Here is a 19500-nt window from a genome sequence, read left to right on the forward strand (position 1 = left end):
CCACTTCGGGTGGTGCTTAAACTTCAACCTCTATAGGTTGAAATTCTATGGCAATAGCCGCCACCACTTCATGTGGTGTTTCAACTCGAACTTCCGCCCGATTCATAATCTTTAACTTCCTCTTAGGTTGTGTTCTAAGCGGTAGTGAGACTTCCTTTGCAACCTTTGTGGGTTGAGTTTCTAAGATAACACTCTCTACCACATTGGTTGGTTTTTCAACTCCAACCGCCGCCCGAAGTTCCTTAAGCTTCTTCTTCGGCTGCACAGTTCTCTATGGGGCATCTTTTTCTACCCCAACCATCACTTTGGGTGGTGATTCAACTATAAACTTGAAGTAATTCTCAGCTAAAATGTGTTTTGAGAGATTTTTCGTTGGAAAACGTTTATTGAAGAAGTCAAAATTAAATAAGAGGTAGAGAGAAAATGTAACATCAGATTTTCGCCTATAGTCGCACAGGGTTCATCAAACTGACGATCAGAGATTCAAACGGAGTCTGATTGAGATGAGATTTTGTCGAGAGTTTGGTAACTCGTTGCTCTACATTTTCAACTGTCCAATGAAGGTTTGGACGTCTCGAAGTTTAATTTTCTGTTGTTTAAAGTTTCTGCCTAGTTTGAGTTTTATTTGACTTGTTTTAGAACAAAAGTTTGTATATTTTTGGTTATGACCTTTTATCTTATTGGAAGAACTAATCAAGATGAAGAAGGTGGTGAGATTATGTGCTTTACATTTGATAAAAACATGATCGAGTATGGAAAATTGTTATCAAAATGGTGTTTACCAATGACAACATTGTCGACATGTTGATAGGGAAATACTTCAAGCCAGATTGCAAGCTTACATTGAATTCGCGAGTGATTAAGGATGGATACAAATCCCGTTAATACACAATATGAATGGAAGACCAAGAAGAGAAAGATTAATGAAAGACACTTATAAGTTGAGGTGGATACATCTTAAGAGAAACTTTTAACCAAACAAGAAGAAAATATTGCATTATCTTTTAATGTAGAAGATAAATAAACCTTGAATGACATTCCTATTCATGAAAAATATCTAGATGGGAGACTTTGTTAATTCGAAAGTGATGATTTTGTTACTTCTTTTATTCTATCTTAATTGTCTATATATTGTGGATCAAAGTTTAGATGAATGAGATGATTGATTTGTCTTCTTATTGATGAGATGATTGAGACCTTGAATGAGATTCCTAGTCATGAAAAAAAGTCTAGATGAGAGGTTCGATCAATTCAAATGGAAGGATATTCTATTTCTTTCAAAGAAACTATAGATAATCATTTGAAGCATTCGTGAAGACAATTGAAGAAAGAAATTGAATCTTGAAAGGATATTCTTGAATTGCTAGTCGTATTTTGATTAAAAATACTAGTAGATTGCAAGTTAATTTGTTCAAGGAGAAGTATGACGTTCAAGTTGATTGAGTATGCAACGTTCAAGGCAAGATGGGTGACAAATATTTTGTTAGATCTTGATCTTGAGAAAAAATATGTCATGATAACCTAATTTATTTGTTTTGAAGTTGACGATAAAGGGTAGTCTTGGGTCTTCTCGTTTTTTGATCGATATCTTATTTTGAGGAAGTAGACGATGAAAGTTTGTTTGGGGTGTCCTCAGTTTTCGATAGATATCTAATTTTAAAAAAGTAGATGATGTAAGTTCTTCTTAGGTCTAATCAGTATTTTGGTTTTAGTCGATTGTTGGACTTGAAAAATAAGACACTCGATTTGTGGAAAACAAAGGTAAAGATTATTTTTGACATAATAAAGAATTGTTAATTTTAGTTTCCGCATATGTCAACGGGTATTAACATAGATTGGGAAGAGTTGTTGAATATTTTTTGTCGTTGAAATAACATGGTTACCCAAATTTACTTGGTGTTATAAACTCTATGATTTTATCTTCTAAGTGATTTTGAGAAGAATGGAGGTATATTGATTTATCCCGTGAATGGCTCGAACAGTGAAGATTGATGTGTGGCTCATAACCTTTTAATGGAGTGATATACGTGATGGTGGAGATTTTTATTCTTCTAAGGGATCTTGAGTGGAAGTGGAGGTACGAAAAGTTATCTCATGAATGGCTCGAGCAAAGGTGAAGATTAAAGTGTTAAACCTACTTCTTTCTTGATGGCTTGACTTTTTTCAATGTGGAGATTTATGGGTACGACTCGTGTATTTCTTAAGGGACGTAAAATTTGTTAAGGTGGAAATTGTTGAATTTGTAATGTATTCATCACATCTAAATAAATGCGGTATTCTCCCAATGTAAAGATTGTTGGGTTTTGGGCTCATATTTTATTAGAGTTTATGTGTATTATAATGGGCTTTAAACTTTTATTGGCTTAGGAGTATTAGTCTAGTCTTTTTTTCCTTTTAATTACTCCTATAAATAGAGACATTGTAATATAGGGTTTTGGGGACCATTATTCCATGGAAAATCAATAGAATGGACGACTCCCCGATTGTGTAAGCATTGTTGGTTGAACCTTGTTATATCTTGTGTTCTTTATTATTTTTACCCTTTTATATCCATATCTTCTTTTATCGTGTATTTAGATTAGATATTTTCTCAACAGGTTCAACTCTAACTTCGGCGGATTGATGATCTATGCCAACAGCCGCCACCACTTTGGGTGATGTTTCAACTTGAATCTCTACGGATTGAGATTGTATGGAAACAACTACCACCACTTCGACTGGTGTTTAAACTCGAACCTCTATGGGTTGAGGTTCTTCTGTAGGGGTGACTTTGTGAAATATTTATGCATGGCATTCCTAAGAAATCGATTTGTATCCATAGCCTCGTACAAGCCATGGATCAATGAGTCAAATAGGATATGTGGATTGAGTTTTTGTTGTTGTGTTGATGGTGTTACATCTGCCAAAACTTGTGTTTCTTTTTCCATATTATGTGCATATCTATCCATGTTTTGTGCAGATTTAACTATGTTCTTTGCAGATATAGCAATAGTTTCTAATGCATTTTTAACGATGGAGGGGGTTAATACCGGTGTGGCCTGAGGCTCATCATCTACAAGTATAGGCTCATCATCTACAATTATTTTTTCATTCTATACAAGTATAGGCTCATGATCCACCTCATATGCCACCCGATCTGGCACCTCATCTGCCATCGTATCAAGCTCATCATGGTGGGTGCTTGGAAGTAAAAGATGTCCAACATACCTTTTTAATATTTTAGTTGTGACGTGTTATTCAAGAATATTATAATTAATTGTTTATAAAATTAACACCACTAAAGTAGTACAATTGATAAGTTTGGTTTCTAAGAAACCAAATTTTAATGTAGTATTTTTAATAGTTTATAAATTCCAAATAATATCACATCTCAAAAACTAATCTTATTTCGACCCCTTTTGTTTATAACTCTTTCGATGACAGATTGTTTACGTTTGGTTGGTGGTCAAATTCTAGCCCTTACTCTCAAGGGAGAGTGGATCAACTGTGTTGGTGCAGAAGGTGTTTGTGCAAAAGTTGTTGGTGTAGAAGCTGATGGTGTCGAATATGCAATACATTTTTCCATCACTTCTTTCACCACTTTAACCAAAAAAGAAGTATTATGATTTGATTGTGCCGTAGTCTGTTGGAATTCTTGCATCATTGGAGTAATATAGTCATATTGATTTCTTTTAATGTCACCCATATTATAATCATAAATGTTGTTGATACTTTGATAACCTTTTTTCAAATCTTTGCGTCAGCGATCCAAAATATAATTAGTCGGCACCTTATTCACCTTTATTCTTCTCAACACCGCCAAAATATGCCTACACAATAGTTCTCTACACTCACACATTTTACATTGACAGTTTAGAACAGTCTCCATTAGGGTGAAATTAACCTTTACTAAAATATCTTTAGAATGTTCTCCATAAGTACCCAATATGGTCTCCAACACTCCAAATATAGTTGTTGTCCTATTGTCTTCTAGTATGGAGGTATCGCAGAACATCAACTATTTCACCTCAATCTAGAACAACTTAAAAATGTTGTTAGTGTATACATTCTGAAATTGCCTTTCCAATAAATACCCACTCACAATTTGAATAGTCGAATTATAAGACTGAAAATTCAATTTTTTCCTTCTAGATGTTCTTCTTAAGGGACCTATCATATTGCTCTACAAATTGTTTTAGGGATGTTTTAGATTGAACAAAGTCATAAAAAAAACATTCATAGATTCACTTCTTTGAGATGTTGACATCCCTACCCAGAAGTGGCATTTGACATACATAGATATTCATTTAGCACGTTCTACGTGTAAGGAGTTTAGTCAATATTTTGTCTTGCAACTGAAACTCATCTATTATTTTCAGCCAATTATCTTCACACTACTCGATTGAGATTGAGTTATAGACAATGTTTTTTAATGTTTTTTATACTTTTATAATGAGCATCTATAGACAATTTGGTGAGGAGTTTATTCATTATATGCCAAAGACAAAAATGATGATGAGTGTTCGAAAATACCTTTTCACTTGCAATGGTCATTGATCGACATGGGTTAGTGATTATTCCGTTTGGAGCACGTCCGTTCATACATGTCAACGAGGCTTTGAAAAGTCAGATAAATAACTCTAAATCCTCACTAGATAGTAAGGCACATCCTAGCAAAATTTATTTTCCATAATGATTAACTCCGACAAAAGGAGGAACATGCATATCATAGCAGTTTGTCAAATGTGATGACATCCGAGAAGTACTCATAAGTAGTCCTAATTCTTCCATCAGCCCCCAAAATTCATTTCTTATCCGGTTTTCCTCATCCACATCATAAACATAAAAAAAATTAAACATCTACTTTGTATTCAGTATAAATACTAACATAGCGCTTCAGAATCACCATTTCCTAACTACAATCGCCTAGTTTCTGAAATATAGTTTCTACCGCTTCTCTCATCAAAAGTTATATTATCATATCCACTAGCTTCAACTACTAGTGATTGAAATGTTTTTGACAAAGTAATTATAGCTTCGTCGTTTAAATTCAATCTTCTCTCCGCAATTGGATCTGAAACTTTGTGAGATATAAGATGTCTCGACTTTTCCGATTTCAAAATATGGTTATGGTCATAGAAGACATTAGTTATCTCAACAACATCTTCATTCCTAACCGCAACATTTATTTTAGCTTTACAGTTCGTCTTGGTGGAAGGTCTACATTGTAAAATATTTTCCCTTTTGTAGAACAAGCACCGTTTTTGGCACAAACAATGGAGAACCACTTTTGTTTGCCATTCAGACCATTCCCTGCTCCTAGCGTAGAAATGTCAAACTTTTGAATGGGCATAGGCGTTATAATATTCACGAAGCTCCTTTTTGGAATGAAAAGTCATTCCAACCCTAGGGATTTGAACATTGTGGATTTGAACTTCGGGATCCATGAAGTTATCTAAAATGATATTAGGTAAGTTTAAATTAGATAAGAGAGAGAAACTGTGTTAAAAAAAATTACACCAATATGTTTCAAATATAACCATGTTCGGGACCATTTCTTCCCAAACATGACCATGTTTGACAACATTTTCCATGTTCAGGACCAATATTTCATCTTAGTTTATCAGTTTAGAAAATATAATATTTCATGTACTCTTCTGTTTAAAAATAGCATTACAGTTTAGACAATATAGTTTAAAAACGTTTATTAGACATTACACTTCAATTTTAAAAATAACATTAAAGTTTAGAAATGACCCTTCACTTTAAAAGAACATTACTTTTCATATATTATAGTTCATACATTACAGTTTAAGTGAAAAATAACATTACAGTTTATACATTAAAGCATAATTTAAAAATAATACTTGTTCGCGGTCGACTTGTTCGCGGTAGTTGTCTTCTTTGCAGTGGTCTTCTTCTCGGTGGTCTTCTTTGCAGTTGTCATCTTATATGTCGTCGTCTTCTTCTATGTCATCGTCTTCTTTAATTTGGGTTTCTCATTGAGGATGAAATATAAGGCTCGTAGTTTTGAACTCTTTTTCGATAAGAAAAGACTGTGATTTAATCCATTCTGAAAAAGAACACGGATGGCTGTCTCTAAATTTAATTTTTATTTTAATTTTTTCCACCGTGATATTTTATCCACGTTGGCCTAACTTATTAGGTGGGTTAGTTAGGAGTCTGTCTCCCTTGTCATTAAATATTATATTTTTTCTTCCTAAAATTAACCCAATATTTGGGCTTTTTAATATTTTATAGTTTATATTCTAGTCTAAATGTGTTTGGTTTATTTAATTTTCCTTTATATTGGAAAGAACCTTTGGCTCTGTTTTCTTACTTCTCCGATCGGCAGGCAGGCACACACATTCACCATATCTTATTATCAAATCATAGTCATAAAAAGTGAAAGAGAGACTATATATGCAAATGCAATATTATAGTTCTGCTAGTGCAAAGGAGAAGAATGCAATCTGTTCGACCGTCAAAGGTTGGTTCCTAAGACACAAACAAATGATACTGTTATGCGTTCACCAGCTGAGATTACTGTATTTGTTTTTTGTTTTCTTAATTCCATCCGCTATTTGGATTTACTAATAATAGCCATAGGTTCATCTTCCTCTGTATCTCCTCCCCCTCTGAAATTTATTTGGGTGCCTTCCTTCGTTCATATGACATATATGATGCTTGATAGACGAATTGCATTATCGTCTTGTTTTAATTTCTCTCGCCGGATTTTTATAGGATGGTGGCCGATCTGTGCGTAAGTATTTTAATGGAGATCTCCATATCCGGCATGGTTAGAAACTGAAACTTTCTTTCGATGTTGTTGTTCCTATTACATGTTGATAACCCACTAATTATTTGCACTCTTTTCATATTGAAATTGTAGTAATGTTTCTCTAATTGTTTTGGAAATTGGGGTTGGGAGTTGTTAGGTTTGTTGAAAGGATACGCATATAATGAAGGCAAAAAAGTCATCTTGATTAAGTAATTGAATGACCAACTTTGTCCCCAATAATTAAACAATCCTGGTTTGAATATTTATCATTTTATTTGATTCTTCTCAAGTTATTTAGTGCAGATGTTTAGCATATCATTACTAATTCATATCCAACTCAATCAACCGGGAACCTTTTTACATGCAGAAATGTCAAATGTAATTTCTGGAACAGGGTGTAGAATCTCCATGATTTGGGTGCTTATTTATGTTTAACTGGATGAAATGTGTTCATAATTTTGGTATTACTGTTGGTTTTCCCTTTAGATTGTTGTGGTTGATGGACTTGATAAGGTGGTTTGTTTTTGGTGCAGCAGGTGTATAGAATAGAAGAAAACTGAGAGTGGGAGCATAATAAGTCTGTGTGATTCTATAGTATATAGAGGAGAATGGTTGATGGGATGTCGACGAGGTTCTGGGGTCCTGTAACTTCGATAATTGAATCTTGTGAGAAAAATTATGTTTACTCACCATATATAGCTGAATTTTTCAACACAGTTTCAAATATTCCATGCATTCTGTTGGCATTGATTGGGCTAGTGAATGGTTTAAGACAAAATTTTGAGAAGAGGTTTTGTGTGCTTGAGATTTCAACTATGATAGTTGCATTTGGGAACATTTTGTTCCATGCTACACTGCAGCGTATGTAAGTAACTAACTAAGGCTTCATTGGTCTGGTCTACTAGATACAATTGTGTAATTTCAGATTTTGATAAATTAATTTCAGGCAGCAACAAAGTGATGAAATTCCTATGGTTTGGCAGCTGCTACTTTACATATACATCCTGTTCTCCCCAGATTGGCACTATCGATATACAATGCCCACATTCCTGTTTATATATGGTTGTGTTTTTGGTATGATACATGCATGGTTCCATCTTGGAATTGGATTCAAGCTGCATTATATAGTCCTTTTCCTTGTATGCATTCCGCGTATGTACAAGTACTACATTTACACGGAAGATGGATCTGCTAAGGGTGTTGCTAAACTCTATGCAGCCACATTAATTATTGGTAGCTTGTGTTGGGTTTTTGACCGTGTCCTCTGCAAAGAGATATCTGGTAATTGGTTGTCTTTCAATCCACAAGGCCATGCCTGTTGGCATTTTTTTATAGGATTCAACTCATACTTTGCAAACACATTTTTGATGTTCTGTCGTGCTCAACAACGAGGTTGGTCGCCAAAGATTGCCCACTTTTTTGGAATCCTTCCATATGTGAAAATCAAGAAGAAGAAGAAGAAACCAAAGACTCGTTAACCTTCTTTTTGGTGTGCCCTTGAAGAAGCTAGGTAGCTAGCTAGTAGCAATTGGGTGGGAGCAGCTAAGCTAACTTATAAGGCTTCTTCTTGGACTTTGCTAATTCCATTTATTGTTCAATGATGGCACCACAGTTTCTTCAAGTGTGTTGCTCAAAGTTCTTTTTCCTATAAAATAATTATTTACTCTTTTGAACTTAATAATTGCCTTTATAATTTATATTCAAGTAATATATAGATACAAATATTGTGGGATGTTGTTGTTTGAGTTTTGATTCCTTTCTTGTTTTTCAAACATCAGAAACCATCATCATATAGTAATATTCAATTTTGTCCATGTTTTATTTATTTTGAATTTGATTGTACTGGTTTGATTTAAACAATAAAGATAATTAATTTAAAATTTATTTATTAGTTATATTGTTTTGAAATTTCTAAATTAATATAATTAATAGTTAGTCATTATTTTAGTTTAGTAATAAGAGACCAAGAGTTCACGGCCATTGACGTGGGTTTTCAGGTTAGTTTTTTTAATTAAATAATAATAATAATGATACTTGTCTTTTTTTTAATTTGGTTAATGTAGAAGCTGTTTATAAATGGCAAAGTTGTAAGCTTGAAGTGAGGAAATTGACTTTTATCGATGGAATCTTTAAATGATAAATAAAAGAGTTCACTAATAAATCATTAATTAATTTATTAGGTTAATAGATTCCTCAATGTAATTCATTAATAAAGGAAGTAATAGAGATGTTACGTTACTATTGAAAAATAATAACTGAAATTTAAGAATATATCGAAAATATTTTAATTAAGCCTACAAACTTAACCAAATATGTCAATATTTATTAAGTTAACCGAAGGCTAAAACCAAGTTGAATCACAAAATCTTGTGTTACAAAATTTTATTATTAAAAACTCTTGTTTTATTTATATATTTAATATTATATTTTATTTAATTTATATAATAAAAAAATAAAAGTATGATTTTTGTTTGAATGTTTTAAGAAGATTTGTATATATATTTTATTTATAATTATTAAATAATGATATTTTAAAATTAAATATTTTAAAATAATAATTTAATTTTAATATTTGTAATAAAATTGAAAATTTAACTTATACGCAATTATATTTATAATACATTATATTTTAAATAATTATTAAAATACTAGCATAAATCATGCATTTTATTTATCAGTACACTGATAAGAATATATATACAAAAATATTATTTATCTATAAATATTTTAAATAAAATTAATATTATTCAAATTTAATTAATTTTAAATTGATTTTAATTCGTAAAAATTCAGTTTAATCTAAACTTAATGTTAACATATATTTTATTCATCGTCACCCACTAATCCTTCAATTGACCATAATCTTGGGACTCACACATTTTTATATGTCTCTTTATCCTCTTGGCAAACCACTCACTAACCTTAATCTTGTGATTCATACTTTTTTATATGTTTCTTTATCACCTCGGCAAACCACACACTGACCATAATCTTGTGACTCACACTTTTTCATATGTCTCTTTATCCCTAGACAAACCAATCACCAATCTTAGTCGACCTCTCTTTTACTCTCACTTCAACAAATCAACAAACAAAATCCCAATTGAGCACAAACCTCTTATCCAACGTCAAACCAAACAATAACCCCCAATTGACCCTCATCTTGTGACTCACGCTTTTTCATATGCCTCTTTATCCCCTCGACCGACAAACCACCCATCAATCTCAGTCGACCTCAATTGATGACACACCACTTATCTCTCGTCAAGCTCAACCATCTACCCCAATAGACCCCATCTTGTAACTCACACTTTTTTATATGTCTCTTTATCCTATTGGAAAACCACCCACTAACCCTAATTTTGTGATTCACATTTTTTCATATGCCTCTTTATCTCCTCGCTAAACCACCCATTGACCCTAATTTTTTATGAATCACACTTTTTCATATGCCTCTTTATCCCTCGAAAAATCACTCACCAATCTTATTCGATCTCTCTTTTTACTTCCTTTTCAACAAATCAACAACCAATCCCAATTAATCACAGACCACTTATCCAACGTCAAACCAACCATTAACCCTCATTTTGTGACTCACACTTTTCATATGCATCTTTATCCCCTCGGTCGACAAACCACCCACCACCCAACCTCCATATCGTGACCTCACACTTTCAAATGTTCGTCAAACCAACCACTAATTCCGACCTCACACTCGACAAACTACTCACCACCCGACCTTCATCTCGTGACATCACACTTTTAAATGCTTGCCAAACTAACCATTCATTCCGACATCACACTTTCAGATGCCTCGTATCCTTTGTTTAAAAGTTGCGCCACAATATATTAATTTTGGGATTCGAACACTGCTCTTAAACATGAAATGTAACCAGTTAGACCACTTGAGATTGTTAAAATAATTTTATTATTTTATGTATATATATATATTATATTTAATATTTATTGTCAATTAATTAATTTGTGTATAAATCAAAATATATTTATATTCATAAAGAAAATATTATATATATATATATAATGAGAGAAAAAATATATTATAAAAGATAAAATGTATTTAGATAAAATTAATGATGAAAATTAATAAACTACATCATATATATATATATTATATGATTAGTGAGAATATATATATATATATATATATATATATATATATATATATATTTATATAATTAGAGAGAAAATAATTAAGAAATAATTAATTATTATTATTAATATATATATATATATATAATTAGTTAAAAAGTTAAACGTATATTATTAAAATGTCTCGCGTTTATTAAATTTGGTGTTGAATTTAAAATATAAATTCTTATTTGTCTTGTTGGTTAAAGGGTTGTACTTATTTGGTTAGGTTGCAATTTTGAAATATACATATATTATTTTTAATTTTATTTTTAAATTTATGAGCGAGTCAACCCACAATCCGACCCAAGTATCCATTTACACTCATATATATATATATCCAAATTAACCACCGTTGTTGACCCGACAATTCGAAAATTTTGAAATTAAGCAACATTATATATATATATATATATATATATATTTTTGGTAAAAAAATATCCAAATAAATAATAATAATTTAGTATCAAATATTTTGTTTCCCCTCCCCTCTATTTTTGAATTAGACCAATTTTCTTCTTTCTCTTCTCCTCTATTTTTGAGTTATGCAAGTTAGTGTTGTTGGATTCTACAACATTCTTCACCATCATCTATTCTGAGCTCATTTCCTCCTTCACGACAACATGTATTATTTACAAGTTTTTATCTTCATGATTAATGAATGATCTCTTACAACATTTTGTTATTAAATTATCCATTTAGCAACTTGTACACAAAAAAAATATAAGTCCATTACAGACTTCAACTTTTTTTATGGGTTTTGTGTATGTGTCCCTAAATAATTTGATTACTTGATAAATTAGAAAAAAAAAGTTTAGTTTAAAATTTTTAGCCTTCTACATTTTAGATTTTTAAAATTTTTTAAGTATTTTTTATTTTTTTGATTTTTTTTTGTTTTTTTTTAGAGATTCTTCTTTACATCATTGTTTAGTTACATATGGAAAAAGGCCTCGACGTTGTGGCCCGTACGTCCGTCCGAATCGACGGTCTCTACTACGAAATTGTTAGTTTTAGAAATGACCATATTTTACACCACTTTATTTGAAAACCCTAAATCAAGTATGTTTTGACATAAAATCAAATCAATTCCTAGTCTAACTCAAGGGGTTACTAGTCTAACTCAAGGGGTTATGCCTAATTTCGTTTTAAATCATGCTTCAACAGTTAACAGTACATCAAAATGTTAATGAAAAGATTCAACAGTTAATAGTACATCAAAATGTTAATGAAAAGATTTTTAGAAGTATACATGTTAGAAAAGTGTTTAGGAGTATACATGTTAATGAAAAGATCGCGAATAACGAAAACATGAAATTATTAAAATAAAATAAAAAACCATTATAATTAATACATCAAAATGTTAAAAATAATTCTAGGATCATACAAGAATTTGTTTTTTTATTAATTTTTGGAGTTCTAAAATACAAGTTTTGACTCAAACAAGGTAGGTAGAATGATAAAAATTGTTCAAATAGTCCTAATTCAGGAGGTTTTTATTCCATAAAATGCAGAAGATGATTTAAAGTAATTTTATTTTTTTGGATTTTCTAATAATGTTAGAGGTATTTTAGATTGAAAATAAATTTAAGAGACCATTTTAAGTTATTTAGACTTCAATTTTAAGCAGTTTTATAGGGTTTTTTTAACGCGATTATAAGAAGTTACAAGATGAATTAGAAAAATGATCCCAATGTGAAATTTAAGAATCAAGGCATTGGAACAGTATTCAAATTGTTATGGATTTTACGAGATTAGTTTACCAAATATTTCCTTTTAGCAGAATTGCCTACTCAAAGGGGGTGTTAGACATATGTGTTGTTTATGCTATGTAAAAATATTACCCAAAGTTTGGATCAGTAACCAAAGCAAGATTAATAATCTAACAAGATGTGATAGAAAATATCAAGAAATTCTTAATTTAGGAACGTTATTGTCTTTGCTCCAAATGACCTACATAAAATTAGAATTATACAAAGTTAAAGATATACAAGTAATCTAGGCCATGTCAAAATTTCAAATCAATTACCATTAAAATAAATTTTTACTTGACTCTCTAAGAAGGTCGGCCAAATAACCAAAATCAGTTTTTATCAAAATCTTATTTTCTTGTGTTATTCTATAACAGTCAAAAACTTTTTTTTACAATATTTTTGGATCGTCATTCTAAAGCAAGAGATTGAAAAGACGATAAATTTTTTTTTATTTGAAATTAAATTTAGGCGAATTTTATTTACAATGTATTGATGAAATACAATTCAATATAAAAATTTCAAATCATCCAAGGAATATATCTATATCAACAAATTGAAGAAGTACATTATTTATAAGAGATATGAAACTTAAATATGTAGAAATTGAAGCTAGTTTATATTACTATTACATGTGAAATAGAGACCTTAGTATGAAAAGTTTTCTTAAGCTCTCTTTTTCTCTACAAATCTCTTTATCAAATCATAAACATGATTATAAAGCCTCGTAACATTATCTATTGTAAAAATTAAACATAGTTAGGATGACTTACACGATTAGAGATTCCACTAACTTTGAACGATCCAAGATATCTTCCCAATGAGAGTTCCTGCAATGCTCCTAGATCACTTCACTTCAGAATTATAAAATAAAGAGTGTTAAGAAGTCAAAAATAGCCTTTAAGTTCTCTCTTCAAGAAAATATTTGGTGTCTTCGATGGGAAGAACTTCCTCTCTTTTTATAGATGCAAGAGATGGTAAATTCATTAGCTTTTTAATGCTAGACAAAATGCATGTTCCTCTCTATTTATATATATATATATGCAAATGAGTTTGAAGATTTATTAGCTTACCAACGTGGACAAAATACATTTGTCTCTCTATTTATCCTTAATTGACTATTTTTATTTTAGTTTTTTATTCTCCCGTAATTCCAAAACAACGTAATTTGTATAAGCTCAAAATCAATCGTACTGATATATGTTGGTCGTGCCGTTTGGTTTCGGTTGTGCCATATTTGTTGACTTCATCACCCGATAGAGAATCCCCTGACCCCGACTGAGGGGGTTTCGACCTAGGGCCGAGAATTTTAGCCCCGACCGATAAAAATCGCACCTAAGACCGAGGACATCGGTCCCAGGGTCTGATTGGTTGTATTTTTAATATTCTAAAATTATTTTTATAATTTTTGAATCTTAAACCATTTACTAAATATTCCAAAAAATAAAAAATATATTCAAAATATTTTAAAAATATATTCAAAATATTTTAAAAATATTTTGATAAGACTTATTTGAGTTTATTTTTAAACATTAATGTCTTTAAAACTAGTGTTTTTCAGGTATAATCCTCTCTAGTAATTATCAGTTATATGTACCAGCATTTAAATATTATTTTTATAATTTTAAATACGCAAAAAAATCTATGTATGTCTAGGACCGAAAAAATAATTAGTTAAAATAAAATGTTATACAACAAATTTTTCAAAAGCCAAGATTTTATAAAGTAATTACCGTTTTTAATAGGTACGGAGGATGAAGCGCGAAAGCCTTTTCCCGAATATCACCAAAGTACGAACCAAAATAAAACTTTAGTTAAAAATATATTTGTATATGTATGCCTTTTTATTGATTTTAAACTAAAATTAAATTGGAGACTCTTTATCAAATAAATAATTTTTTAATTTAATTATTTTTTAATTAATTTAAATAAAAATTTCCTTCATAATTTTTTATTTGATTATTTTAAATCTAAAAAATTATTTAAAATTTGATCTAAAGTTAATTAATATTATATTTAATTTGAAACTGTTCCTAATTTTATAAATATTTTAAAAGAATATTTTATTTAAAAGATATCTAACAAGCAAATTGATGTTAAAAATGTTTAAACTCCAAATTTTTTTCGGAGCAAAGATTTTTCTGGAATCACAAAACTTTTATAAAAATAAAATCAATCATTAATCCTTATTCACATTCATTAGATATTCATTACACTTTGTATTTCCTCTTTATTAGTAAAGACGCATTACATGATTTTTCTAAACTGCTAATAAATTAATAGCAATCTTCTCATTCAAGTTATAATAAAAAATAAATGCATTTTATTTGTTAATTTTTCTTCAACCATTAAATATTAATTATATAATTAACAAATCTAAATTAATTCAATTTAATTAATTTAAATTATACATTTAGATCCAATTTCATCATTTAATTCACGTTTAAATTTCATTTGATTTTATTTATTATGAAATTATATAATTAATTTAAAATTCCAACAGTTATACATTAACATATTACATGATGTCATATCTGCACATGATAACCTCTACATGATTCCACACTTGCAAAGATACAAAAAATATATATATTTATATATGAAAATTAATTAATATTTCAATTAATAATTATTTATATACTTATATAAATCAAAAATATATATATATATATATGAAAATTAATTTATATTTCAACTAATAATTATTTATATACCTATATTTGAAGCAATTATTTTCTTATTTAAGCATCGCACTATAAAAGACTATGAGGAAATAATAATACTTTGTCTTGGCAAAATTGACGAAAAATGGTGATAAGGCACATGTCTTCTTCAATTCGATGGATAAAAAATTATTTTATAAAAATAGGAAGTCTTGGACCAGTCACTTAGGGACAATCGTGTCAAATATCGTAAACTGAAATAATACTCTTATTTGAATATGAACTAGATAATATTTGGCAAAGTTAAATTTTCTTTCAAAATATTTCTTTATAATATCTTCTTATTTTAAATATTTCTAATTTCTTAGGATAAGTTCTAATCTCATGATATTTTAGATTATGATGCATTTAACAATTGTAGAAAAAGTGGAGGACCGATATTAAGAAGAATCACATCATTGTGCACGATGGTGATCAGTGCCGACCCAATATGTTTAAGGCCTTGTGCGAGATATCAAATGCAGCCCTAAGTACTTAAAAAAAAGAAAAATATCAAAACTAAAAACATAATATCATAAATAAATATCTACGCATACCAACAATTAAGATCACAACAACAAAAAGATAAAAAAAAAAAAATCAAGGAAAATTTTATGGTAAAACTTATTGAATTTACTTCAATAACAAATGCTCTTGTTACATTGTCTTCAAAAGGAATGACCAAAAGTCTGAAATCTATTACAAAGACACGACATGCAATACAATTGTACTAGAATTTTACCAATTTGAATCAGCCAACGCAATACTATTTTCTGAAAATTGATCTTCTTACACTCTTAGATGCGAAATCATCAATTAACCTATCATAGTCAAGCTTTTCCAAGAACTCATTTTCAATAGAAATCAAAACCAAAGCATTTAGTCTTTTTTGAGACATAGTTAAACGCAAGTAAGATTTCAATATTTTTAGCTTTGAAAAGCTTCTTTCAGCTGATGCTACTGTCACTGGAACTGTTAACATAATTCTATATGCAAGACAACTAGTAGGATAATAATTAGCTCTTTTCAATAAATTTAGGATTGCATTGATTGAATCAAGCTCATTTGGTAAATGTTTTTGTAATAGTCCCAATTCATTTAATAAATCCTCACCGTTAATGTCAGAAGTGTGACCATTCTCCAGCTTCTTCTCAAGGTTGTTGTAGCTTCTTTTTAGGTTAACAGAATCCAAGGACTTTAGCTTCTCTGCCGTAAATAAGAACTCAAATATCTCCTCATATTGCTCAAACCTTTTCTCCAATGAACTGATTGATTCATCAATTATGTAAAAAAGTCATGAATTCTGAAGGATTCTTGACTTGATTCTTCGATAGGTGGTTCAGATGGCTGATTTTTAGAGTCAATCTCATCAAAATGTTTTTTCTTAAGAACTTTTCTTTTTCTTCTCTGGAAACACTAGATCAATATACAATTCTGTAGAATTGTTCTGGAAGAAAAATAATTTAAATAATGGAATGTTGAGAAAATCAGCAGCAAATCAATCAATTAGACTAATTGATTTATAAATCAATTAATTAGATTAATTGATTTGCTAATTAACCGTTGATTATCAATTACATGATTTTACTATTTAATTATTTCCTTTTCTGCAAATGTAATTTTACTATTTAAGCACTAGATATCTTATGTAAAACACACAACAAAAATACAAGAAATAAAATTTCTCTCTTTTCTTCATTTTTCTACATGGTATTAGAGCAGGTTTTTCCTTCTTGAAGGAACCTGTTCACAATTTTCCGCTGCCTCCTCCAATGGTGGAAATAGCCATTGGAGGAGAACTCAAATGATTCTATAATCTCATATTTCTCTAAAATTATTATCACAAATCTCAGTGTATTTTTTTTCATAGTTCAGTCGAATCTGTATCGAGCATCGTCTTCGTGTCTCGACAGATTTATTTTTTCTCCTTTTTAGCAAACGTCGTATTCATGTCTCGACAGATTTTTTTCAACATTTTATATGTCCAAAAATTATCATTTTCATTTCAAGAGCTGAGCCAAGAGCCAAGAGCCAAGAGTCAAGAGCCAAGAGCCAAGAACCAAGAACCAAAAGCTAAGAGCCAAGAGTCAAGAGCCAAGTGTCAAGTTCCAAGTGCCAAGAGCCAAGATCCACTCCTCTAACTAAGTGAATCATGATTTTTGAATCAGTCAAATTGAAAGAATGTCATCAACAATTCATCGGCAACACCCTCTTCAATCTCTGCCAAGGCTCTTTACACTCTTCTATGTTACATCCCGCAATCAGGTGACTAACATACTCACCAAGCCGACTCGAGAAAGTATGTGACAAGTTGGGCAGTCTTAACATCTACTACCCAACTTGAGGGGGAGTGTAGACTTATTCTAGAAGAAAAATAATTCCAATAATGGAATGTTGAGAAAATCAGCAGCAAATCAATCAATTAGACTAATTGATTTATAAATCAATTAATTAGACTAATTGATTTGCTAATTGACCGTTGATTATCAATTACATGATTTTACTATTTAATTATTTCCTTTTCTGCAAATGTAATTTTACTATTTAAGCACTAGATGTCTTATGTAAGAAACACAACAAAAACACAAGAAATACAATTTCTCTATTTTCTTCATTTTTCTACAAATTCAATAGCAATTTCTTTTGCACAATTCAACGCATTCTCAAACCCTACTTCTCTATACTCTCTAAAGAATGCAATAAGTGCCTTCACACTACCCATTGCTACATCAATCTACATATTTTCAGACTGCAGTTGTTTACTAACAATATTCACTTTAGCCAGGATATTATACCAGATAACCACCCCTACAATAAACTCAAATTTTCCAAGTTCATAATCTGCTAGACATTTGGCTTCACTTTTAATATCAGAATCTGTTGTTTTCTCGACAAACTGATGTAAAGCTTCTCTTATTTCAGGAGCTTGGGTAATTATTGCCTTCACACTAACAACTCTGCTTTCTCATTATGTTGTCGATAATGATTTCAAAGTGTAACCTTTTTCTGATACTTATGTCAGGAGTACAATCGAGTATTACTGAAAAATACTTGGCTTCTTTTATTCTTTTCAGGATTGTACCTTTGATTTTAGCAGCTATCAAGAGTATCAACTCGTTTTGAATTTTGTGAATGAGATAATGAAACTAAATTTCATGATTTTGTTTTCTTCGTAAATGCTCCTTCAAGGTCGAATCCCATTCAGCAATTATTTCAACTAAAGTCATAAAATTTTCATTGCTTTCATCATAAATCTTCTCATTAGTTCCACGAAATGCCAAGCTTTGTTTAGCTAAATATTTCACGGCTGCAAACAATCGTTGTAGTACCTTTCGTCAATGTTCAGTCTCTAATTTAATTTGATCCTGCAAAACTTTATCTATTATTTTATTAGTTTCTAGTCGTTCACACAACTCAACCCAAATCAAGTATAAAGTTATATGGTCTGAACTTCGTTCATGTTGCATCAAATTGTGAGAAAGGTGCCCCCAATCCCTTATTCCATCATGTGCTAACTGAGAAAGTTGTCGTTTGATCTTGAAGACTTTACAACAAAAGTAGAATACTCTGTGAAGATCCTTACAATACACAAGCCAATCTTGATGATGCTTCTGCCCATTTGATAAGTGCATAGTATAGAATTCAGATGTGAAACGATTGTTATTTGATCTATTTTTCGGACCTTTTCCTGTCAACACATCTCTTAGAGAATATTTTTCACCAATAAATCCCTCAATTTAGGAGCAAGATTATCCCAATTTTTAGGATCAAAGATGTTGGGAATATCATCATTCCCTTCCAAACCAGGCTCCATAGTTTCTTCTACATTAACATCAATATCTATTTCAAAAGGTTCCTCCATTTGATTTTTTATATTTTCTTCTAGGCCAATATCAACATCTTTTATCAGAAGGTGTTTGAGTCTCCATTGATTTCTCCACATTTTCTTCTACACCAACATTAATGTCTACATCTACCCTATATCCCCTGAACATTGTCTTTTATTCCCTTCAAATTTATCCATAGCCCCTAATTGACTTTGAATAAATTTGTCTCATTCCTTTATTCTTTTGCATTTGGAACTACCCGATTCATGCTTTCTTATAGTTATATAGGAGCCATTTTAACATTTCAAATTTCA

At 30.5% G+C, this 19500-nt stretch overlaps 1 protein-coding gene across 2 annotated transcripts; it reads left to right on the forward strand.

Moving 5' to 3' along the window:
* The first annotated feature begins 6431 nt into the window (after window positions 1-6431).
* Window positions 6432-8415, forward strand: LOC124940331 (alkaline ceramidase-like). 2 transcript variants are annotated; one of them, XM_047480842.1, is made up of 4 exons: window positions 6432-6469; window positions 6724-6778; window positions 7297-7625; window positions 7707-8415. In XM_047480842.1, the coding sequence occupies exons 3-4, from the start codon at window positions 7369-7371 to the stop codon at window positions 8236-8238; spliced, it is 789 nt and encodes a 262-aa protein (XP_047336798.1). In that variant the 5' UTR covers window positions 6432-6469; window positions 6724-6778; window positions 7297-7368; the 3' UTR covers window positions 8239-8415. The 2 variants fall into 2 exon arrangements, with proteins under 2 accessions (XP_047336798.1, XP_047336799.1); XM_047480843.1 differs by lacking the exon at window positions 6432-6469 and having other exon boundaries at window positions 6648-6778.
* Window positions 8416-19500: the final 11085 nt, after the last annotated feature.

The sequence above is a fragment of the Impatiens glandulifera genome, chromosome 5, assembly GCF_907164915.1.
Source record: "Impatiens glandulifera chromosome 5, dImpGla2.1, whole genome shotgun sequence".
In the NCBI taxonomy this organism is placed as follows: domain Eukaryota; kingdom Viridiplantae; phylum Streptophyta; class Magnoliopsida; order Ericales; family Balsaminaceae; genus Impatiens; species Impatiens glandulifera.

What these genes read in the sequence shown, in the direction of transcription:
- LOC124940331 (XM_047480842.1), top strand. Translation starts at nt 7,369, where the DNA reads ATGGTTGATGGGATGTCGACGAGGTTCTGGGGTCCTGTAACTTCGATA. An exon ending in CATGCTACACTGCAGCGTAT is followed by an intron (nt 7,626 to 7,706) that starts GTAAGTAACTAA and finishes AATTAATTTCAG; the next exon opens with GCAGCAACAAAGTGATGAAA.